The 24777-nt window shown below is 45.5% G+C and overlaps 1 protein-coding gene across 1 annotated transcript in view; it reads left to right on the top strand.

The window, feature by feature from the left end:
- NDRG1 (N-myc downstream regulated 1) overlaps nucleotides 1-24777 on the top strand; it is a 47387-nt gene that overhangs the window by 7417 nt on the left and 15193 nt on the right. The window contains exons 2-7 of the mRNA XM_049765585.1: nucleotides 3341-3417; nucleotides 5666-5701; nucleotides 18730-18835; nucleotides 21098-21218; nucleotides 23674-23736; nucleotides 24569-24629. Coding sequence (XP_049621542.1) covers nucleotides 3355-3417; nucleotides 5666-5701; nucleotides 18730-18835; nucleotides 21098-21218; nucleotides 23674-23736; nucleotides 24569-24629 — 450 coding nt within the window. The 5' untranslated portion in view covers nucleotides 3341-3354. The remainder of the gene's footprint in view (nucleotides 1-3340; nucleotides 3418-5665; nucleotides 5702-18729; nucleotides 18836-21097; nucleotides 21219-23673; nucleotides 23737-24568; nucleotides 24630-24777) is intronic.

Raw genomic sequence — 24777 nt, 5'->3', positions numbered from 1 at the left:
CTTCACCCCCCAGTTCCAGAGAGGGACAGAGAATATGGAAGGAGGACTTGATGAGGTGCACACATGATCAGTTTCCTTTGCTGGGACCCCGCTATGACAATTCTCTAAAGAAGAAATGTCTCAGGTTGACTTGGGAGATAGGACAATTGTTACCTCACCTGCTAACTGAGCAGTGGGTGGACTTGGGACCTAAAGAGAGGAAGGGAGCCCAGCCCATGAGGTTAGGAGCTCCTAGAGGGATCTATTTGTTCATGGGCTTAACCCTACTGTCACCTAACCAGATCCTTTTACAAGGTTGTTGGGGCTTTATGGGGTTGGCCAACTGTGAACCGAGACCATGAGGACACAGCCTAGGAACCAAGCACTGTTGCAAACACCTTTCCCAGAACTCTGCTGGCCTTTGAGGTCATCTGGTTTGTAGTGGGGATTTGGGGGAGAAGGGGACCTGAGGCCAGAGGGAGAGGAGATTCTGGGGACTATTATGTCCTGTCCTTAGCTCTCTTTTATATCACTGGCTTCATGTTGGACTTCTGTATGAGATCTTCTTTAGATGAAATTTAAGGAAAATATGCATATCTTTCATTGCCTCCTCATAACGCCCTGTAGTTTTTCCACTGCCCCTATGGACAAGAATGCTCCAGGTTATTTCCCTACATACCTCAGATCCAGGGTGCAACCTAGCTGATGCTGTGACTCAGTCTTAGTATGGTTGTCATTTGACTTCTGACAATTCTAATGGGGACTGTTCTGGGCTATGTGATGTGAAAGCAACAGCAAGCCTGGTCCCCACCCACTGAGATGCCTGCCTGACATGTCAAATAGATGTGCAGACATTGCTGAATGTCAGTGTTAACTTCTGACCTGGCCTGCTAATCTTTTTCCACTCGTGATTGCTTTCTGTTTAGGACTTTGGAGGGAGAGTGTTTAGGGATCACACCTGGTTGTGCTCAGGAGACCTTGCTCAATGCTGGAGATTCTATTCAAGCCAGCCACAGTCGATGGGGGCCTTACTTACCATATGAGCTCGCTGGTTCCATTAGCCACTCTTTTTTGGCCTGAGAAATGTTGATATGCTCCTGGATATATAAGCTAGGTATAGAAGGGTCTATACATGGGAGAACTCCATGTGCTGATTTCATGCTTCCCAAGGAGCTCAGATTATTACAGTACTGTCCATAGCAATTCTAAAGACAGGTCTAACCACCGAGCATCATGGGTGGCTTCAAACAATAACCCCACAACATGAATAAATCAAATACTTACTGATAATTCATTATAAACTTAATGTAAAACAGTATGCCAGTGCCCTCATATTTAGACCCAGTTTAACAACCTAGGATTTAAACATACTAATGAGAGTTCTCAGGGGGCACACTCTTGCTCCCTCAGCTGTGGGGAGAACAGGCAGTGGGGTGGGCTGCTTAAGCTTCAATTCTCCAAAACAGCTGCTCCTCCAGTGCTTGCTATGGGAGGGCAACTCACCATTTCAATGTCCTTCCTGGTGAATCTGGGAAGCTAAGAGCTTGTGGGAAAGAGGGACTTGAACAATATAGCATGTTTGCATTAGCATGTTTGGAAAAGCAGGAGGGCTGGGCAAGGGTCCTTTTGTTTTGAAGGATGGATACTGTCCAGGCTGCAGTTAATCAGGGCTTCTGGAAGTCTCCAAGCGCCACTTCAATCTGGTGGAAGTAACACTACTGTGTTTATATATATGGAGACTTAACTTCCTAAACATTTCCCTCTGTGGGGGCAGTGCTCATTTAAGAGGGAAATTCATTGCCAGCATCACTTAAGAGATATGTCACAACTTATAAACTGCAAAAATCTGTCCATCCTTGCTTTTGTGGTCAAAGTGGGCTTGGACAAGACTTTTGGGCTACCTGTCCAAGAGAGTTTCCAGATGGCTGAGAAAAGCCCGTGGGAACCCACTCAAGACCACTGGGTTCTCAGGGAGCCTTTGTGAAATGTGGGGTGCTTTTCTTCTTTTCATGGGGCATGGCATTGCCAGCAATTCTGGAAGGTTCCCTGGGGTGTGTAGGCGAGGTGTCCCACGAGCCAGGGTCTCGGGACCATGAACATGCTGAATTAGCAAGACCATGGCTTTTCAGCCTCCTGCCTCCGTGCTGGCAGTTACCCATGAATGCTAACAAATATAAAACCGACTTTGTGTTTGGAATTTTCTGGAGCATAGGCTCCAAAGACAGCATAAAGGCGTTCTTGTGGGGCTGGTTATCGACTGAAGAAAATCAGGCTGAGGCCCCTGACCAGAGCATCCCTGAGGGCCTGCCTCTGGAATGCATGTGTTGGCATGGTAGGGTTACCCTGGCATCTCCAGCTGACCTCTCAGAGGTGTTTCACAAAGAGGATTCTGTGATTTGGGAGCTGAGTCTTCAGTCATCCTGGGCTGGAATTTCAGAGGCGCTCTCTCTCTCTCTCTCTCTCTCTCTCTCTCTCTCTCTCTCTCTCTCTCTCTCTCTCTCTCTCTCTTTCTCTCTCTCCCTCTCTCTCTCTCTCCCTCTCTCTCTCTCTCTCTTCTCCCCTTTTTCTCTTCCCCCTTCCTCTGTCTGTCTCTGTCTCTCCTATTATTGGGGGTCTTGGGCAGCTACAAGTCCTAGTTCTCTTTCCAGAAACTGGTCATGGGAGGTTTGTTATCTGAAGAATTGCCTTGAGGATGAAGGGGACATAGTAACCCCTCCTTGTTCAGTCCATCGCTTGCAATGCTTACCCCTTATTCTGGGTTATTTGGGCTTTTCCTGGGTACAGAGGGCCCCTCATTTTTCTAGTTTGTCTTTATTTGTACCTCTGGCTCCTAGATTAAACTACCAGACTCTGCTCAGTCACATTAATATTTCAGTTTGGTTCCTTGCTAACATGATGATGGTGCCATTCCTTAGACTCTGCCTCTATCCCTGTCTCACTCTGGCATTCTTGACTAACCCCTTTACACCCTGCAGATGCCACAAGAGGGAGATCTGCTTTGGCCTACTCCTTGTTCCCACTCCCTACTGTGGTTTAAGAAATATCTTGGTTTTGATTTTCTTTTTCAGAATTCTCCTGAGCCTTTGAGCCAGTCAGAATCTGGGCTTAAAGTTACCCTGCCTCCCCATCCCTTTATTCCCAGTTCTAGAAATCCCTGCACTGATGGTTGTGTGTGTGTGTGTGTGTGTGTGTCTGTCTGTCTGTCTGTCTGTCTGTCTACAATCTGCTTATCAACTTGAATCAGCCTACCTGAGTTTAAGCAGCCATTTTTGTAAAATGCATCAAGGGAGGGTTTGGGCTATGTGAGAGCCCTCTCTCAGCAGAAAAGATTGACTTCCGGGCCTTGTTCTTTTGCTGGCAGGTGACAGCTGGAACATGTCTCGGGAGTTGCAGGACGTGGACCTTGCTGAGGTGAAACCTCTGGTGGAAAAAGGAGAGGTAAGTGGGAATGCTCCTGGTGCCCAAGACATAGGCTTTGATGCATAGATATAAACAACCACACACATGTGAACACTATGAATGCCCAAATGTGCATGTTCATATGCATGCCAGTTTCATGTTTCTCTTATTTCCACATTTTGCTCCTGTTCGATAATGCAAAGGGATGAGAGTTCCCAGTCCAGCTCCCGATTGGCCACTAGTTGCCATGGCCTTTTGCCCACCTTTCTGTGCAATTGCTCATATCCCATCATTTTTATTGTCTAAGTGAGGGCATTGAGCCCAACCACCTTGACATCATCTTGTTCTAGAGTAAGCAACACTGAAGCCCCATTACCCATGAAGTCTATACCCCTAAAGGTGTAAAGTAAGGAGTTCGAACTCAAAAAGCCAGCCATTGCATATCCAGGTCCTGGTGGTGGCAGTGCAGTTTTGTGCCCACTGCCAGATATCACACCTCTTTAAGCTCTAACTATAAAATAGGGATATAAGGATATCATGGGGCCAGGTTAATCTGCTATGAACCCTTGTTTCTCTCTAGTGATCAGTTTTGAAGTCAAACTTCTTTTTTTTTTTTTTTATAAGTTTTTGGTTTTGGGGCCACACCCGGCAGTGCTCAGGGGTTACTCCTGGCTGTCTGCTCAGAAATAGCTCCTGACAGGCACGGAGGACCATATGGGACACCGGGATTCGAACCAACCACCTTTGGTCCTAAATAGGCTGCTTGTCAGGCAAACGCCACTGTGCTATCTCTCCGGGCCCAACTTCTTATGTCACTTGGCCCTTCTTAGGTTGCCATGATCTGTCCTGGACTAGTGGTCCTGATCAAAGACTTTTATTCTTGCACAGTTGACATTGGATTTCAGGGTTGTGTTCATACCTTTTCTTACTGAGCTGCATAACTGCCTGGGATGACATATCTTTTTTAAAATTTAGAAACAAACTCAGAAGTGAAGTTACCCAAATGTCTTAAATAGTATTTATTGTTATGAATGAACTCTGTATGATAGCCCTGCCTCAGGGCCAGCCATATTTCCAGACTTACCTCTGCTATTGGTGAGATGCTCGATTCTGCAATTAGCCTCATTTTACTACAGGAAACTGAGTTTCAAGGAGGTAAATTTCTCCTCAGTTAGATAGCCATCTACAAATTATGAAGCATGGAATCAAACCCAAGGCCCACTGCATTTGCTGAATAGTTTCTTCATTTTGGTCCTTTATGACTCTGCACATAGCCACTCTGTGATTTCATGAACTTCTCATGAAATGAGATGGAAACTGGGGAGGGAATTGCTTGGGTTCTTCTGATAAGTGAACAACCAGGGGAAAAATTGGGCCCCAGGGAGCTACAGAATACCCTTTGTTCCATATTTTGTGCCTGCAAATATTTCCTTATAGGACTCAAGAGAAAATATCTAAGACTGTGGCTATTCAATAGGGCAACTGTTCAGCTTTACAATTACAACATGGGCAGCCCTAGACAAGCTGTAGCAAATGCTTGTTGTCTTCTGATAAAACTTTATCTGTAAATCAATTGGTGGACTGCAGTTTGCTGTTCACTATACATGCTCTCAATCCATGTCCTCTTCAACCTGATTCTGAGACATACTATAAGAAAACAGATAAATACAGATATATATCAATATATTCTTACTTTCTCTATTACTTAGTATGCTACTCTTGGGTTTATTCATTTATTTTTAGGAGATCTTTCTTGTATTGATCATTGGAATGTTTTCTTTTCTCTTTCCAGCTTTTCAATATCCCACCAAATTTACTTGACCATTAAAGACCCTCGGGTCTTTCCAACCCTTTGAATTCCCTACAGCACTGCAGGGCATTTGCATCCAAATATGCAAATACACATACAGGGAAAACTCGGACAGATTCTCAGCTACAACATCATTGCTTCAAGCTTGAGGCCAACATCCACCTTGAGATTTGAATTGATGTCTTTGTTATTTGTTTTGGAACCACATCACTATTATACAGCAATGATTCTTGGCTCAGTGCCTAGGAGATCGCTTAAACAAAATAAAACAAAACAAAAACAAGGCTATAGTAAAAATGGATTCCAGCCTATGTGTTTTACTTTTCTGCTAAGCTCTTCTTTGAGTTAGAAAGTTTTTTTTTTGCAAGAGCAAGAAAGGTAGATACATAACAGGGCTTTTAGGAAACTGGTACACTGATATTATTACTTGGCCCAAGGTAATTAATGGCACTGACTATATCTCCTTTGTCTCCACAGACCATCACTGGCCTCCTGCAGGAGTTTGATGTTCAGGTAAGTACTGGGCAACCCCTTTTCCTCTCCCAATTTTCCTTCCTCCTTCCTCTGACTTAAAATAACTCTGTCTTCAGACTTCATGGTTGGGGAAAGAAAGCTCATCCTTCTCCATAGAGAAAAAGTGGTTTGAGTTTTGGCTAAAGAAGTGGGCCACTCTTAGGACAAGTCCTTATAGAGCCTGCAAAGTTGAAGACATTGCAGGGTGTGGATGGGGCCATGAAGAACAATGGTTATGCATGGTGGCCAGAGTTTTGCAAGAGAGAGGGAATAGAAACACAGACCCTCACTCTTGGCTTTGCTTGGGAATGTGAGACCAGCCCTGCTTTGGGCTGACTTGAGGGCAGGGAGAGTAGAGGCAAGCACCTAAAATTTTAAGAGTCATCTTTCCTCAGAGCTGGCTGGTGTCTCTTGGCTGAGAACATAGATGGCATCTCAAGAGTTGTAAATCCTGGATGCATCTTCCTCCCTGGTATGTGGTGCCCTGGAGAGAGGACAGGAAGCCAGAGTTATCAGGGCTTGTGGACTTTCTGGAAAAGATAAAGAAGCAAGTACAGAGAGGTGTAGGCTGGTTTGCTTGCTTGCACTGCCGCTGCTCATTACATAGACTCTGTCCTGAGCTCTGCTGTCCCTTGTTTATAAACAACCCCACATCTCTCATAAATCTCCTCACTCTGTGATTGGCCATTGTCGAGGCAGAAGCTGGGAATTTTGCTTTTGGAAGGAAGAGAGAAATATGGGAAGGGTTGGAAGCATTGTCTGGTGCAAGATACTGGCTACCTTAAGCAACGCACCAGGGACTTGGTCTCCCTGTTTTCTTGGTTGCCATCTGTACTTTGTCACCTCCCTGTGGTCAGAGATTTCTGTCTGGTCATTTGTTCCTGCACATTCTTATTCAGGTTTGTCCAGACACATTCACTGATCTTCTCTCATGAACCAGACCCCACATGCTGGCACCTTTACTGCCAACATCACCTTATTTATACCCTAACAGTCCTGTAAAGGTGAGATTATTTTCTCCCCTATTTTTAGGCCAGTGTTCAGGGGGCCCAGGGGCTACTTTCTGTGATTCCTTGCCATGCAGACTTTATGGTTCCATGCAGAGTTATTCAGGCCTTCAATTCCAGGGCCAACAAGGGCCACTCCATCAGTACTTGGGTATCTCCAGGGCTATCCCACGTAATGCTTGGTGGACCAGTGGTGTCAGTGATGGATCTATGGTTGCATTTATACCAACATTTATCCATACTCTCATCTAATTTTCTCCCATTTTTGTGTGGGGGCTGGATTTGGGGCTGTACCCAACTGCTCAGGGCTTACTCCTGCATTATGCTATAGAGGTCACTCCTGAAGGTGCCTGGTGACTATATATGGTGCTGGGAATAGAATAATCTTTAACTGTGCACAAGGAAAACATTTACCATCTGTATTCAGGCCTAGACCTTCCCCTTTTTAAATCTTATTTTATTTTATTGCATTTTATTTTAGTTGAGTGTGGGAATACCCAGCAGTGTTCAGGGCAGTATTGGGGGTACAGGCAGTTCCTGGCAGTAATGGGGGTTGTGGGGGAAACATATGTGGTGCTGGGAATCAGACCTGGGTTGGCCGCATGCAAAACAAAATCCCTAACCACTGTCATATCTCTCTAGCCCCAGGAATACTGATGAGATTCATTCACAGAGGTTCAGAGAGCCTGGGCCATGACTTTGAACAAGGCAACATTGGTGTGGGACTCAGGAGTTTGAGTCTACAAACCTGTTCTCAGAATCACCTAGTGTCGTTTTCATGGTTCAAGAGTAGGATCAGGGGCCATTGGTTACCCTACACTGTATATTGTTTAGTTAGGAGAGGTTCTTCTTAGTCTGAGAAGAACACTATGAATTGGTAGTTAACTTTGCTCACAACATCAGAACTCTTTCCTCCCTTGCACGTACTGCTGGTGGCTCACACTTTATTGTCCAACACTCCTTGGGAAGCAATTTCAGTGCATGTCTTCCCTGAGCCTCTTTGTTTCACCTCCTGTAAGTGAACAGGTCACAAATGGCTGCTTTGGGGCATTCGCTCTTGTAGTGCTATTCTAAGTACGCTGCTTTGGATTCAATTTGGGCTTCACCAAAGCTCTGGACCATTGGTTCTACTATCACAGAAGTGGCTTGTGGGCTTCCAACTCACTTAGCCTGGGAGGCAGGCCACTAAGATGGACTCTCTGGAACACTGAGATGTCCATTCTCCCTGGTTTTGGGTCCTCTTTGCACCCACTTTCTTTATGGAGTTGCCTGTTGCTCCCAAAGGAGAAGTCATATCTCCAGCTAGAGTACGGAGTTCAGGCATGAATGGGTGGGTGGATGTGGTTCCGTTAACACCAGTGCAAGGCCCTTGAGGCTTTGTTTCTTCCTGCTGCCATCCTTGGAGTGAGAGAGATCTAAGGCAGACTGTCCCAGGACTTCTGGTTCCCCTTCTCCGAGGACACTGAGGATATATGTATATATGAGGGTACTGTCTCAGAGTATATGTGGCTGAGCCTAAAGCCCCATTAGAACTGGAAATGCGCCATCTGGCTGTATTAGTCCAGCCCTGGGAGGAAAAGGAAGGACCTGGATTAAATGTGAACCAGCGGGATGAAAGGTCATTTCCTGTGCCCACTCTTCCCACTGTCTAGTTCTCTTACCCATTGTGTTCTAGACTGGCAGCCATCTGCTAGGCCACTGCAGACAGTACAGAGCTTGAACTCGTGGAGGACTTAATTTTTTTCTTTGCTTTGGGGCTTTTGCCCAGCTGTTGTCAGGGTTTGCTCCCAGTCTATGCTCAGGGATGACTCCTGGTGTTACTCTGATGGACACAGTAGCATAGCGTAGCGTAGAGAGTAGAGAGTGCCAGTGCCTAAACCAGGGTCAACTACTTGTAAGTATCTTATCTCCTGTACAATAATTCTGGCTTTATTACTATTATTAGTTGATCATCATTGTTTTTACCCTCTTGCTGGGGATCTTAGCCTTTGGGGAGATAAGGCTTATCTGGAATATGAACATTTAAGTTCTAGATCTCATGTTCCTCCTGGGTGCTTTCTAAACCATAGCACTATTTCCTGTATCTTTTCTTTGTTGGGGATTCCTAATGGCAGTTTTGTTGAGATAGCCACATTATAAGGGGGTGGCACTGGTATTCGAATTGATAGCTTCAAACTGCCCAAGCAAGTGCTCTAAGCCATGGAGTCAAGTTCTGGATCCCTGAACTTGATATTTCAGTGGCCACATCTGCACCCAGGATTTGGCATCTTCCATGGCTTTTCAGGCACTCACATTCCTACCTCGTGAAGCCACCATGTTGGAACTGGGTTGGAGCTGAAGAATGACTTCTTGGGCCAGCTGCAGTGCCTGTGAAGGTGGTGGCAGATCTCCAGGCCAACAATCTCCCAGCCCTGTTTATCCTGGCCACCCTTATGGGTAGCTGTACAAGGGGCTTCCCAATCAACGACTTATTTATGCTACTTATTCATTTATTTTCTCCTGCTTGAGCACTCCTGCTTTACCCTTTCGGTCACTAAGACCAGAAGGGTGGGCCTTGGATCATAGCCAAGTCTTCTTGAATAAGGGAGAAGCCCAGGTTCATGTGGTGGGATGCCTGTGTTGAGGCTCTTTGTTTCTTCTTCCCAAGTTGGGGGCTCCAGCATTCATCTGCATCTCCCAAAAACTCACACATGTGTGAATCACCCAGGGAAAGCCTGTGTATACATGAGCTGATGAAACAGATTGTCTTGATTGAATCCTAGAGTTTCTGAAAGTGAACTGTGAAAGAATCGAAACCCAACTCCAAACCCATCTCTGATTCCAACCAGTTTGTATCATTATAAACAATGTAAAAACTAGATTCCAGCATAAACACTAGATTCCAGCCCTCTGGTCAATTCCCATCCTCCCTAGATATGTCTGTGTCTAAGCAGGTCATCCCTAGTGATGCTTTCTTTGATGGGCTCTGGGTTAACTTTCTGAGACAAATGATGTAGGGATATAGGATTCCATAGTCAATATGCTCCCTTCTGTTCCATTTATTTTTGTGTTTTTTTTTTTATTTTTGGTTTTTGGGCCACACCCAGCAGTGCTCAGGGGTTACTCCTGGCTGTCTGCTCAGAAATAGCTCCTGGCAGGCACGGGGGACCATATGGGACACGGGGATTCGAACCAACCACCTTTGGTTCTGGTTTGGCTGCTTGCAAGGCAAACGCCGCTGTGCTATCTCTCTGGGCCCTATTTTTATTTTTCTAACATAACTGGAGGTGCTCAGAGAAGGAAGTGTTGCTGGATTTTGAACCTAGGTCTCTGGTGTGCTCTCACCCTTTGAGCCTTCTCCCAGCTTAAGAGTCTATGTGTTTGGCATATGCAAACTTAATATGTAAAGTGCTTTCAGTTGATTTCCTACTGCTTGTTGGTTTGGGGGGTATCATTTAATTGGGCAGTTCCTTGGACATCGAGTTTAAGGCAGCTGAGCTATCTGACTGTGTATCTGAAAGCAGGCAGTGTTGTTTTCTGAAAAATTTGATGTTTAAGCATTTTGATGAAGTCAGACAGATTCTCTTTCTTTCCTTAAGTCAGTATTTTGTGGAGGAGGTAAAGATTGGGGGTTAAGCCATACCCGATGGTGCTCAGAATTACTTCTGGCACTCTGCTCAAGGATAACTCCTCAAAGCACTCAGGAGGTCGTTTGTGGTGCTTGGGATTGGGGTCAGCCGCATGCAACGCAAGAATATAATCCCTGTGCTATTTATCTGATCCAAGACATTGTCTTTTCCTGATACCAATTATATTTTGTAGCCTAGAATTTACAGGGAGAAGTTGATCTAAGACTTGTTGCCTGAATGCTCTGCCTGTTTCAGGACACAGCATAGCTCCCTAAGCGAGACCTTCTCTGTCCCGGCTTACATGACTTTAGGGGAGGCTGTTTCTTAGGCCTGCTGATGTTTGAGTGCACTTCATATGCTAGCTGGGCTAATTGTTGTGTTCCTTGGCCCTAGAATATTCCAGCTGGGTGGTCTGCCAGCTGAGGGGTTGAGATGGCAGGAATGAGGCATTTGAGTTGATTTTGCAGAGAAGGTGCTGGCATCAGGTGGTAGACAGTTGTGTTTGCAAATTTCATGCATGAGGAGGTGGAAGTATTTTGGGTTCTGGCTTCTTTTCTTTGGCTAGAATTCTAGAATCCAAGAATATCTAGAGTTGGCAGAAGCTTTAGCATTCTACTGAACCCCTTCCGCTTTGGGTAAAGGACTATTTGGCAGGGCCTTGAGGAGAGGGTGGGAAGCTGATACTGAATGTTCGTTCGCTTACTTATCTTGAGGCTCTTGCTGAAGTGAGAAGATGGAAGAACTGGTCTAGATGGTAAGAAACTTGTCAAAGGGTTTTTACTAAGAGAGTTCCAGCTTTCAGCCTAGTTGAATCTTGTTTTGTTTTGGTTTTTGGTTTTGGGGCCACACCCAGTGACGCTCAGGGCTTACTCCTGGCTATGAGCTCAGAAATCGCGCCTGGCTTGGGGGGACCATATGGGACGTCAGGGGATCGAACTAGGTCTGTCCTAGGCTAGCGCAGGCAAGGCAGGCACCTTACCTCTAGCGCCACCAACCCGGTTCCCTAGCTGAATCTTGATCTGGACAGGAGATACATCAACCAGCTAAGATGCTTTGCATGCAGATGGACATTCCATCCCCAGGACACATAGTTTCTCAAAACTATATGGAGTAACCTTGAGCACTGAGACAGGAGTAGCTCCTGCGTACTGCCAGGTGTGCTCCCAAAACAGAACAAAAATTTAATAGTAGGAAATAATTATAGGGATTTTTTTTTTTTTTTGGTTTGGGGATCACACCCGGCATCACATAGGGGATACTCCTGGCTTTGCACTCAGAAATCGCTCCTGGCAGATTCGGGGGACCATATGGGATGCTGGGATTTGAACCACTGTCCTTCTGCATGCGAGGCAAATGGCCCCAGCTCCATGTTATCTCTTGGGCCCAGAGATATCAATTATAGGAATGATAGGAATTGTTTTGGGGGAGGGCCACATCCGGTGACACTCGGGTTAGTCCTGACTCTGTGCTCAGAAATCATTCCTGGCTTGGAGACCATATGGGAAGCCGGAGGATCGAACCAAGTTCATCCTAGGTTAGCGCATGCAAGGCAAACACCCTATCGCTTGTGCCACCACTTTGGACCCTGATATCGTTTTAGTACCCCAGAAACTACCCCAGAAATTGCTTACATCTCTTCCTGTAGCATCTCAGTTAACCCTCAGGACAAGAGAGGGGCCTTTTATTGTTGAAGGAAGGGGTGAGGCCAGAGAAGTTCTGAGGCATACAGTCAGCATCACAGAAAGATGGTTGAGATCTGACTCAGTGTCCGGGTCAGCTGGCCCTGGGGGAGGACAGCTGTGTTGAGCCACCGAAGCTCATTACTTTTTCCCTAGATGGTCTCTTTCTTTTTCCACCACCACCAGCAGTGCTCCTGTTAGATTTTGTGATATCTAATTTTTTTCCATTTGGATCTTTAGTTTTCAGAGGGTCCCCTCAATTTTGTTTCTATGGGAAGCTGGTTTGGGGCAGGTATTAGGGTTCTTGGGGCAATGAACTAATATTACCCAATGTGACAAAGGGAGAGTTTGGGTGAGGAAAGGGGATTAGGGCAGGAGGGGCAAGAGCCAGGACTCTTGTGGATGGGTTCCCATCTAGAGTTCTCGATCTGCAAGAACTGATGTTGGTGGGGTGCTGGGGCAATTCATCCTGTGAGGTGGAGCCCCAGCTGTCTCAGAAGCAGATCAGCTCCCAGGGAAAGTGGAAAAAATGACCTTCTGCTGATTTATTTCTTTCCACACAGTTGCTTCTGATTTTCATGCCCCCTGGGCAGAAAATCAAGGCTTGGAAGCATTTGGCCCACACTTCTCCTCCTGTCTAGTGCCAGCCCCATGTCTTCACAAAGCCGTATAGCAGGTGAAGGCTGGGATCTCATGTCTGGGTCGGTGCCCATGGAGCTGTGGCCTCCTCTTCCTCCTCCTGAATATTGCCCTGGGGGAGGAAGAAAAGCCTGCCTGACCCACCTGGCACCCAGGAGCATAGGCTTGATTGTGTTCCCAGTTTGTTCAGCTCAGACCAATGTAATGTAGCTGCCTGAGTCTACCTCATAACAGGTGTTGTGGTAAGAGCTGCCCCTGTGTTGGCCAGCTCTGTGCCCTTAGCCTAATTTTCTAATCTATAAACTTGATGGGTAGGTGTGTGTGCGTGCTGGGGGTCGCATCGTCATTTCTGGGAATGCAGCAAATAGAACATTCTCAAACATGGGACTCAGCACATAGACATTCTCTGAATGGCTGTCCCTCCTTGGCTCTTCCCACCCGAGAAAGGACTCCCTTGGTATGGGTTCTGCTTCATTGGTGATGGTGGAGGGCCCCTGCCTACAGTACTTTCCCTCTCACCTTGTGTTCCTTCCCTCTCAAGTTCTGATGGCAGAACAGTGGGGCTTGAGACAGTGAGGGCTAGTCCTAAGTCCAGCTTGCTTTCCTTGATGTCTTCTTAACTCCCAGAAGTTAAGCTGTGACCTAGAGGCAGGAGCCAGGGCCTCAGGTCCCTTCTGGAATCTTAATTCTTTTCTCCTTGCTTAGTGGGCTTGCAGCTCAAGTGCTGTCCTTCAGCTCCAGGCCTCTTTTCTCTCTGTGCCATGAGTATTACCTTCATAGCAGCAGACTTGCCTGTACATTTGTGTTACATGCAGATACTGTTACATCACCTTTCCACGGGTGTGCCTTTCTCACCTTCCTCATTCTTTTGATCACCAGGATGGCAGACCTAAGACTTTAAGGCAATAAGGCATTATCTCCCTCAAAGATGGTGATGGGATGATATCCCCTGACATTTTCTCTGGAGCCTCTCTGCCTTCTCTATGATCCTTTTTCCCTCACTTGGGCAAGTCCTGGCTTAATGAATGCTGCCACTGACTATTTAAAATCAGCTTTCTACAGAGGGTTCAGAAGGTGGGATCCACCTTGGGCCTGGCCAAGGCTTACAGGGAGCAGAGACAGTGGTTAGGGCCAGCCCAGCACATCAATTGATTTAGAGTTCTCTTTAGGGCTGGCTTCTAGGATGGCTGGACGGGGGATTAAGGAGTAGGGTAGCAGTAACTAGATCCAGGACTCCCTTGGATGACTGCGGTCAGCCTTTGTGGCTTCTCAGTGTTCATGATCGGGACAAACACTTGAAGAAGACAGCGTGGAGGGAAGCACTGGAGTTTGCAGGCTACTTCACCCATCTGTGCTGCAGTTTCAGGCTTGCGAGCAGCTTCCTGAACAGATGGGCTTGTAATGATCTGGATAAATAGTGCAGAGAAAGGATTTTAAGAAGTATCTTGTCCCCTGGCCAATGAGTGCACAATCAGATTGAGATCACTCAGCCATCAATGCCCTCAGCAAGTAAATATTTTTCTTCCCTTTTCCTACCTTGGAGGCCTGCGTAGCATATGACATGTGTCACTAGTCCCTCCCTTCTTTCATAGCTTACTCCTCTGTCATTCCCACATAACAGTTTCTGTCCTCTTGCTCATGAGGTAGCTGTAGAACTACTAAGCATCTCGTGGATATTACAGATAGAAAGTAGAGACAAAGGTGAAAGGGGAAAAAATATCTAGCTTGAGCCTTAAACAAATGATTCTCAAACATCTGGCAAGTTCTGCTGACATTTCAGGGTATGGAATTAAATCTTTAGATCTGCTTTAGCTACCAGGGAGAGACTTTGGAGGGGTGGCTTTGATGAGGCTCTCTCTCTGCTGGGAATTCCAGCCTCAGGAAGTGTTTGCAAGGCCAGACCAAGGAGCCTGTCACATTCCAGAAAGCTCCAGAGCCAAGATCAGCAGCTAGGAAATGACATCTTGGAGGATTACTTAGTGGTAGGTTACTACTTCCTGTGGCGTTTCAGGCAGTGTAGAGTAGACTATAAATCTCAGCCTGAATCTACTGGCCAGGTCTTGCCTGCACTGAGCCAGCATTTCTCTTTCTGGGAATTGGCAGGCAGGTCAGAGCCCAAAGGGAGAAGATTTGTCATGGTGACAGGTGCTAGAAGGAAGAGAAGAAAGGCCTGTGTAGAAAGCGACACTCCAGCCATTGAGCAGAGCCTTTTGACCAGTCACTTGTGGGGTTTAGAGGTGGGGCAAATGGGAGGGATAAATGCGCTCTCTCAATTCTGTGCCTTTTAGCCCAGTGTGAGCCCTGAGGATCTCTGGTCCTTGGAGATGATGAGTTAGTAAAATTCATCTCTATGTTGCCAGGAGCAATTCTGACCGCAGAACCTGCAGTAATTTCTGAACCCTGCCAAGTGTGGCCTCAACACAAAACAAAACAAAAACACTAATCTACAAGGGTGGAGAGAAGAGCACAGTGGGTAGGGCACCTGTCTAGCAGTTGACCCAAGTCGAAGTTTTGTCACGGAAGCCTCTCTCTCTAGGAGTAATGCACAGTTGGGGAGGCAGGAGTAAGTTCTGAGCACAGCCAGTATGGACCAAGGCGAGCACTCTACCCACTGTACTATGACTTGGGTTCCAGCCTGGCAGTGATTGGTGCAGGATCGAGTTGGAAAATTTGTTTTGTGGCAATATTCAGACAATTTTCGTTTAGCGGCATATTGAAACATTTTTCGGGATATACTCGGCATATAAGACGACCCCCCCCCCCCGATTTTCGGTTGACTCTTTTTGTTTCAAAAGTTGTCTTATACGCCGAAATTACGGTACTATGATCTTGAGAGACTTTGCTCCAACAGACCTTGAACCCTCACTGTGGGCAGACAAGGGTGCTGGGAGAAGATTCTGAGCCTAGATTGTGAGCACGTAGTGGTGTCAGGAAGTGGGCAGCTCTTTGCCTTTGAACACTACCTGTTCTCATGCTAAGGCTTCTAAAGAGATGAGTCAATATCTGCCATCTGCCACCATGACCCCCTCTCCCCTCAGGAGTCTGCCAAGGACTTCTGGGTTCCACCTGGACCTGAGGGTCCCATATCTTCCCCCCAAGGTACTGCCCTGACAACGCATTTAATATCACCTATGGCCAAGGCTCCTCTCTTACTATGTCTCCCACTGCCAGGTGATCTCCTTGCTGAAGGATCCTGATGGTTCAGAGGGACTGAGGAAAGACTGAACTTGGATTTGAACTCTGGTGCCCCCAGGCTGGTGGGGCACTGCCAGGCTTGTGCTATTTTTAGAAGGCACCATGTGGGTTCAGCTTGAAAGACAATGGAGAATGTGGCCCCCCACAATGGGCTGTTGTTTTCCCAGGGCCAGGGCTCAGCCCAGCAGCTGATGCAGGATGCTGCAGAGACTGTTGCTTCATCCTCTGTGGATTTTTCCAGTGTTTGCTCAAGTCAGGAGAGGGGTTGGGTGCCCAGATGTAGAGAGTGCCAGGGACACATTTTGTAGGGATGATAAGCAGGTGCTTCAAAGGGCCCTGTGCTGGGGCCAGGGCTCCTCTTCCAGCTATGTCCTAGGGCACCTTTAAGTCCCTGAGCATTTCCAGTTGCAGATGAAGTTGTCTTTACTGAGGCATCATGGTGGGAAATGCACCCTTCACTCACCCCTGTTCAGGCAAACTCTCTTCAGGGGTCTTCAAAGGGAAGGCCAGGAAGCTCTTGGCTCTATACCTTTTAGACCAGCTTTAGAGGGAAAAGCTTATGTTCACAGAGGCAGATATTATGCTTACCAGTTCTCTGGGTATAAAGCTGGGAATTTGGGTACTTGTCTATACATTGTGGGTTTATAGGCTATATCCAGATGTGATCAGAAGATGTTCTGTTGTTTGGGGATCATTCCCCTGGTGTTCAACGGACTTAAACCTCCTGTTCTGTATGCCACATAAGTGCTCAGTCCCTTGAATTATCTTCATCTTTGAACCAAGTTCCTAAGATGGAGAACCATTGATATAAAGGGTTAGGTCCTGCCCTTCCACTTCCCATGATTTAGATCCTCTTCCTTTCTATTATGAAAAAAAATTTGTAGTAAAATCTTGACACCTTTTATTTTTATCTTGGTGGTCCATCTGATGGGCCCATACAGATGACTAATGAATTTTTGCTTCCTCATCTCTCTATCATCCTCCTCCAGCCCTCCAGGTAGGAAGGGATCTGATATATAATGGTTATGTGATGAAAGTAGGTTGAATGAAGATTAAGTGGCTTAGGCTTTAACAGAAAGCAACAGCAGAGGTAGAATTTGGTCTCCCCCAGGGGGTGGAGATAATGGACCATAACACACTGGTTGAAGTGATCTTCCGTAGGTTTGGGTGCTAAGTATGGCAGGCACAGTCCTTCCTACTGTGTTCTGTGACCACCCAGAGTCCCAGGAGGGTCAAGGATAGAAAACAGTGCAAGTCGACAGGGCTCCTTGCTGGGTTGTTCTACCATCCTCTCCTTCTCAGGTGAGATTAGCATCCTGTTTCTCTCTTCCATCATTCAGCAGTGGCAAGTAGGCAAACATTGCATCTGGCTTCTAGGAGTGGGAATGTTGGCATCTTGATTAATCCGTATTTCACATGTGCTCTTGGGAAAATCAATAGTGACCACTGACCTAGGCTGGACTTCTGGGCTGTGAGCGGAGTTTGACTTTTAAGTGTCTCAGAGTGGGAGGGGGAGGAGGTTTGGGGAGCACAGGGTTTGAGCAGCTGGGTGTGTCTATAGAGTCTCTAAGCCAACATCCATGAGTGTGGGACAGATTGACTGAGTGAGCCAGGGTGACAACACAGACTGGAGAATTGACCTTGTGAAGCTCTCCTTTGGAAAAGGATGACAAATGGGAGATGGATATATCACTTAGGATTTGGGGCAGCAAATCACATTGACTAGAGGGGGTTTAGAGGTTACTGATTTGTGTAACTGAAATTTGAGGTGGTGAGAGCATTTTTCTTTTCCTCTCTGCTCTGGCTGTTACCAGACAGATCCCTGCTTTCTGATAACAATATGGCAGCTACAGATCCAGTCCTCTTAGCATTGCTGGATCAAATCCCGTCTACTTTCCCAAGAGCTGATCATGAGTATAATCGACTGTGATAGCCCTAATTAAAGTGTCCTTCCCTTAATTTGTCCTATAATTGTAAGGTGGGAATGAACACGTTGGCATTATCTGTGGAATGTAGAAGAAGGAACTTAGCACACACAGACCTACCAAGACGGAGGATGAATAGAATGAATTTGTTGAAATACCCACCAGAAACCAGAGACAAAGCAAACAACATGGAAAACCTTATTATAGTATTCTAGCAGAACCAATGGAGCTCCAACTTCAGGTCTGGGTTCAGAACAAAGCTAATGCTCCATTTTATAGAATATCCGAGGCGTTTGTAGGCAGCTAGCAGGAGAGTACAGAGTTAGGAATTCCAAACCACGTTATTTTAAAAGCAGGGTCTAGACTACCTCAAGAACATGAGCACACTTGGCATGTGTTTCCGGGTTACGAAGGTTATAAAGTGAGACTCTGACCTTTTCAAGAGTATCCCAGATGCTGGATCTCTCTTGGCAGCTTCTGCTCTCTGTGTCAGCCTGTTTGAATTAGACTTTTACAGGAAATCAGGGGCCACTTGTGGCAAGAGGGGAATATATTTTGGGCAGCCTTAAACCACTCAATGCCCATTTCCTGTGCTACTGGCTCTAGGGCTAGAGGAGGTATAAAAGGGGGAAAGTTTATGCCTTTGTGGCCTCAGCTCTTGAGTGATAGAAACAAAAGTCCCTGGGGAGAGAAGGCCATGGTGGCTGTGGTTGGACCCTCCCCAGGTTTTGTGTTGTTAAAGGTATATTCTGAATTGAACTCCCCTACCTCCTGATTGAATCCTTTCCTCTTCTTTGCTTCTTGAAGAAGTTCTTTGCTTCTGCTGCCCCAAACCCAAAGCCCTCAGAACTGAATGAGAAAAAAGCTCTTGCTTGGTGGAACTCACCCACTGTCTGCAGTCTGTAATTAGAACCACACAGTGTCTAGTGTCGAGCTGCTCTCCTGACAGCCCTCTCTGCCTTCTATCTTCTCCAGGAGCAAGACATAGAGACTTTACATGGCTCACTCCATGTCACGCTCTGTGGAACCCCCAAAGGAAACCGGCCTGTCATCCTCACCTACCATGATATTGGCATGAACCGTAAGTTCTAAGGAGCCTGGGTTCCCTGCTAGCCTGAGCCTAAGCCTGCGAGGGTGGAGATAGGCTGTGTGGGTAGTGGGGCCAGCGTCTCCTTTCTGTCACTTCCTGGAGCTGTTCTGGGAAGAGCTCTTGCCACAGACTGGCAGGGTCTGGAAAGTGCCACTTTGGGGCATAGAGATATTTCTGTGCCAAAAGGTTACAGTCTCTGTAATAGTCTCTGACTATTGAGTTCATATCGCAGCATTATTTTTTACTGTTTTTACGGAATCAGGCAGCCATCAGCCAAAGCCGTTCTAGAGCATGTTTATTACTTGGAAAGGAATCCTGTATTCTGTATTCATTACCCCATAATCTTAGACCGCTTTGTGTCTCTACCCCAGCCTATGGGAATCAGTGACGATTTCCGTTCTCTAAGGAATGGTCTGAGAGGAATCACATTCCAGGCCTCTATGGCCTTCTCCTAGCTTTTCCAGGATCCCTCCATGTCATAGCCACATCAGTACTATTCCCTTTTTCTCAGAACGATACGCCATTGTGCGAGTCTGCCACATTTGTTTTCTCTCTCTAGTCTTTATCTGATGGGCATTTAGTTTGTTTCTACTCTTGGGCATTTCCGAGTATCTGCTCTGAATGTTTACAGGTGAATTCTTAAAAGTGCCAGTTAATGTTCCCCTAGATAGTATGTTTATGTTTCAAAGCTGGGAAAGGAAAAAGACCAACAGAATACTAAAATGACAACTTTTACTAGCATGGACCAGGTCAGTACATCGTCAGGTGATAATTTCAGTAAAATCATTGTGAGATACAATAATTATCACAAATGGAATTTATTTTTTGTTTGTTTGTTTTTCGGCCACACCTGGTGATGCTCAGGAGTTACTCCTGGCTTTGTGCTCAGAAATCACTCCTGGCTTGGGGGACCATATGGGATGTCGGGGAACGAATTGCGGTCCATCCTAGGTTAGTGTGCGCAAGGCAGACGCCTTACGGCTTGCGCCACCACTCAGGCCCCAACAAGTGGACTTTATTGATCTAAGTTTTGAGAATTCTATTTGACTTGTGCTGGAATGAATAATATAAAGTAAATTTGTTTGACCCCGATAAGGGGTCAGGTCAGTGGGAAACTGGTGACATCGGGCTTGGTGTTGGGACATTTAAAGCCTGAAACAGCTGTGTTATAAACAATTTGATAAATCAGGGTCTTATAATAAAAAGGATTTTAAAACTAAATAAGCTACATTCTAGTCACAAAAATAAAATAAAACGATGCAATGGAGTGAAATACTTCTCTGGGAATTCAGAAGACTCTTCTACACCTTCCTGGTCCTCTGACTTCTGTACATGAGCACCACATGGCAGATGCTTGCTTGATGTTTGATTGACAGACTACATAATTTGCATTCTTTCCTGATAGTTTATTCAGAGTCTGAGGCTGGGGGTGTCAGTTATTGAAACCTTCCTTCACTCTTGCTTCTCTGTCATTTCATTTCTTTCCTTGTTCCCAGCCCTCTTCCACCCTATCCTGGATATCATGCTAGGTATGTTTTGTTATATTTTTTCTTACTTAATAGGCCTCTGATAGGGAAATGGAATTGCATATGGTAGTCTCTCAATATAGAGAGACTTTGTGTCTCTTACAATAGAACAAGGGCTTGTTTCTCTGTGGCTTCACAAAATAATTGCTTCTCACTAGGTAACTATCAGCAGGCATCTTGTGGGATATCTTCCCACAGATGACTTAGAGACCCATATTTTGGTCATCTCTGGCTATGACATTCCTTGGCGTCTGAGAGACTTTTACTGCTATCTATATATCTATAAACTAGATGACATAAAAGAGACTTGGAGGATAAGATGATTGAGTTGTGAGAAAATGATAGATGAACCCTATGCTCTTGGCCAGAATTATTTCTAAATGCAAGAGAGGCTGAGAAATGTAGTTCAACTCTGTCCAGGAAGAAAGAGGAAATGTAGTATGTGGAGATTTGTCTTATACTTTCGTCATTTAGAGACTCATCTGTGGCCTCATAATTCATGGAAGGTCTGTGCTTTTCGCTCTTGTGCATTCCATTTGATAATCATGTTTTCTGTCCAGTAACTCTTAGAAAGAAGGATGGAGTAGCAGCTGGTGTTAGAATAGAGACCTGTACATGTTCTTTTCTCCCTGCTAAGTAGGAGTAAAAGAACAAAATGAAATAGGTTGCTACTGAGCAACCTTATGTGTTCTCTCCTTTATTCTTCTCTGTCTTACCTGTTTTTCAGACAAAACCTGCTACAACCCCCTCTTCAACTCTGAGGATATGCAAGAGATCACACAGCACTTTGCTGTCTGCCATGTGGATGCCCCGGGACAACAGGATGGCGCTGCATCTTTCCCTGCAGGGTAAGCAGGGAACACCCATGAGAAATGGAGGGATGAACTTACGCTGTGCAGGGTTCAAATAGGTGGGGAAAAGAATGGATGAGACAGACTTTGAATTTGTTTTATCATTGTAACTTTGGATGGATGGATGGATGGATGGATAGATAGATAGATAGATAGATAGATAGATAGATAGATAGATAGATAGATAGATAGATAGATAGATAGATAGACAGACAGACAGACAGACAGATCCTAGTATTACTACTTTGACTGCTTTGGTGGCTGCATTTAGTAGAAACACTGATGGGGCAACTTTCGTGATGTGATGCTGGGTTGTGGCTGTTGCGTCACAGCTTTGAGAAGTTAGTTTTGCCATGGGCCCAGTTTGAGAGCACAGTTGGGTGACATGTGACAGAAGTTAAGGAAGATCTGTCCAATGGGATTTGCTGACTTTTAACTCTACCCTAATCTTAGTCAGGAGACTGAGGAATAATCTATGTGAGCTCTTTTCAATGCTCAGCTCTGTGACATTCAGCACATTCATATTGTGGAGAAACCAGTGCCCCACCCACCTCCAGGGCTCTTTCATCACCCCAAAATGAAGCCCCATCCCTATGAAACACTAATGCGTCATTCTCTGTGCCTTGACAGTTGAATTGTTCTGTGGCACTTGAGTCTTTTACAACCATACCTGGAGCTGCTTCTGAGTCTTTAGGGTTAAACCCAGTATTACTCAGGGGACCACAAGATTTATGGGCTTTAGCCTAAATCAGGAGCATGCAAAACATGTGATTTAATCCCTATAGTATGTCCCTAACCACTCTAATATAATAATGTGCCTCCATTGGGGCTGGAGCAACAGCGCAGCGGATAGGGCATTTGCCTTATATGTAGCCAACCTGAGTTCAATTTCTGGCGTCTGATATGGTTAAAAATCAGCAAATCCCATTGGACAGATCTTTTTTTAACTTCTAGTGGCACATGTCACCCAACTGTGCGCTCAAACTGGGCCCATGGAAAAACTAACTTCCGAAAAGCTGTGACTCAACAGCCACAACCCAACATCACATCACATCACGAAAGTTGCCCCATCTATGTTTCTACTAAATACATTGCCGAGAATGACCCCTGAGTGTAGAGCCCGAGGAATCTCTGAGCACTGCCAGGTGTGGCCCAAAACAAAGAAAGAAATTATGTGCCTCCATTTAAACAAGATTGCAATAAAAATACCTCCAAACACTTAAAGAACCACAACAAATGCCATCAGTAAACAAACTAGCAAATGAAAAAGGCCAGAATCACTGATGACATCTGGGCTTGCTGAAAGGATGGAGCTCCTAGTGGAGGAAGGTGAAGGAAACAGGGCAGAACTTAGGCTAGCACTGATGGTCCCCGATGAGACGGAGGCCCCGTGCTTCTTTGCCAATGATGGTATAGGTATAAGGCTGGGGATGGAGGGTCAGCACTCACTTCTGAAGAGATGGAAGGAGTGCCTTCTGCAAAGGGCTGCAAGAGGTGATACAGGGAGAGAAACTAAAAGGCAGGTTGGGCTCAAGGGACTGTATATAGTCACACAGAGAAGTGTTTCCTGGTGGGATTATGGGTTGGTGACTGCTATGACTATTAGAAGTGGGCATGTGGGAACAAAGAACCGTTTTGGGCCTGATTGCGGAGCGGGTGGTAGGAAACTGTTGGTTCCTGTTTCCACTCTTGAATGAACAGACACAGGACTGTCTGCAGGTTTGCTAAGCCCTAATCCTCAAGTTCTCATCTTCTTCCCAACCTGATTTTGAACTAGTTTTGAGTGGAAGAAGAGCCCAGCCCTCTGTTAATAGATGCATAAATTCAGGCTTTTTTGTGCCTTAGTCCCCCACCCTAGGCAACAACGTCCAAGATGATGGAGCCCATGAGTGGCTTGCCAGAACCTTTACAGAAAATCCCATGGGTTTAGGGGCAGGCTGGGAGAGGAGAAAACTTCTTTATTTTCAGGGCTACTTTAGGGAGATTGGAGAGTAGAGCTTCTGAGGGCGAGTGTATACATGACCTGGACACAAACCCAAAGGCCACATAAGATGAGGCTCCAATTTCTTGCTCAGATGTGGAACCAAGTTATTTATCTCCAAGCCCAGGTGGTATTTATAATCTTTATAGAGAGGGAAATTACAGCAACCTCTGAGAGCTGGAGTAAGGACTAAATGATCTTAAAACACCCATAAAAAGCTTGCCAGCTTTTTCATTAGGGTTACAGAATGAAAGGAGGAGCTCTAGGGATGAGGCTGTCCTGACCCACTGGAGCAAGGCCATGTTCTGACTCCGGGAGGCCAAATTGGGGAGTGTGAGTATATAGGCTAGGATTGGTGAACGTGGGCTCACTGCTTTTCAGGGCGTTCCTGTTGGCACCTCTGCCATAGTCTGCACTTTTGCCAAAGTCTGAGCATAATTTAGCTAACTTCTCTCCTGGACTTCTCCCAAGGTACATGTACCCATCTATGGATCAACTGGCTGAAATGCTGCCTGGAGTCCTTCACCAGTTTGGGTAAGACTGAGCAATTCAGCCTTCAAGAAGGTTGCCTTCTCATTTCTGCTTCTCCTTTTGGCCTTGCCTCAGCCTGACCACTGAAGTTTAGGTCGAATTTGATAGTCTAGAGATAAATGAGCTTATTTCCTGTATAAACACTCTTGTACTGTCTCTTTAGTTCTTTATCTTGTAGCATAAGGTTTTTCTCCTTGTTCTGAATACTTTACCTCATCATAGCTACTCACCTGCCCATCCTTTCCTTGTCTCTTCTCTACTGAGTTCCTTTTCTAATGGAACAATTTAGAATAGGCTTTTCTAATCCCTCTATACCTTTACCCAGCGTCTTATTTCTCCAATGCTCATTTTCTTGGGCCACATCTAGCAGTGTTCAGGAGTTATTTCTGACTCTGCACTCAGGAATCACTCTTGGTGATGTAGGGTGGTGACAATAAAGGATGCCAGTGATAGCCATGTGCAAAGCAAGCACTTAACCCACGATACTTTCTCTCTGGCCTTTATTATTTTTCTGGGATATTATGTGATGACGTTTTGAGAGCTTTTGCTTGATTTACTTTCATTCCAACTCTTCAAATCTAGGCTAAAGTTTACGAGTTGTGATGCCATAGTGGACCTTCCTCAAAATGTTAGGTGGTTTTTAAAGTCTAGGCAAAAACAGGAGAGGAGAAAGAAAAAGGGAAACATACAGAGAAGAACATGACTTTTCTTAACTCATAGAGCCCAGTTCAGCTTAAGACCCCAGTAACAGCTAAGACAGCGAGGAAGTGGGACATCCTGGTGTTAAAGCTGTTGTTAGGGCCTTCTGTGACATGAACTTTCTTTCTGTTTCCAGACTGAAAAGTGTTATTGGCATGGGAACTGGAGCTGGCGCCTACATCCTCACTCGTTTCGCTGTGAGTTTTTTAGCTAAAAAACTGTATTTTAAATAAAAGTATTTAAATGATTTAAATAATATATTATATAAAATAATTATATATTATGTAAAATTCATATATTATATAAAATATTACATAAAATAATAATGCTTGGAGACCATTTGGG

This window comes from Suncus etruscus, chromosome 19 (genome assembly GCF_024139225.1).
Source record: "Suncus etruscus isolate mSunEtr1 chromosome 19, mSunEtr1.pri.cur, whole genome shotgun sequence".
Lineage (NCBI taxonomy): Eukaryota > Metazoa > Chordata > Mammalia > Eulipotyphla > Soricidae > Suncus > Suncus etruscus.
Note: the sequence above shows the minus strand (reverse complement) of the source record. Positions and strands in the feature narration are given on the sequence as shown.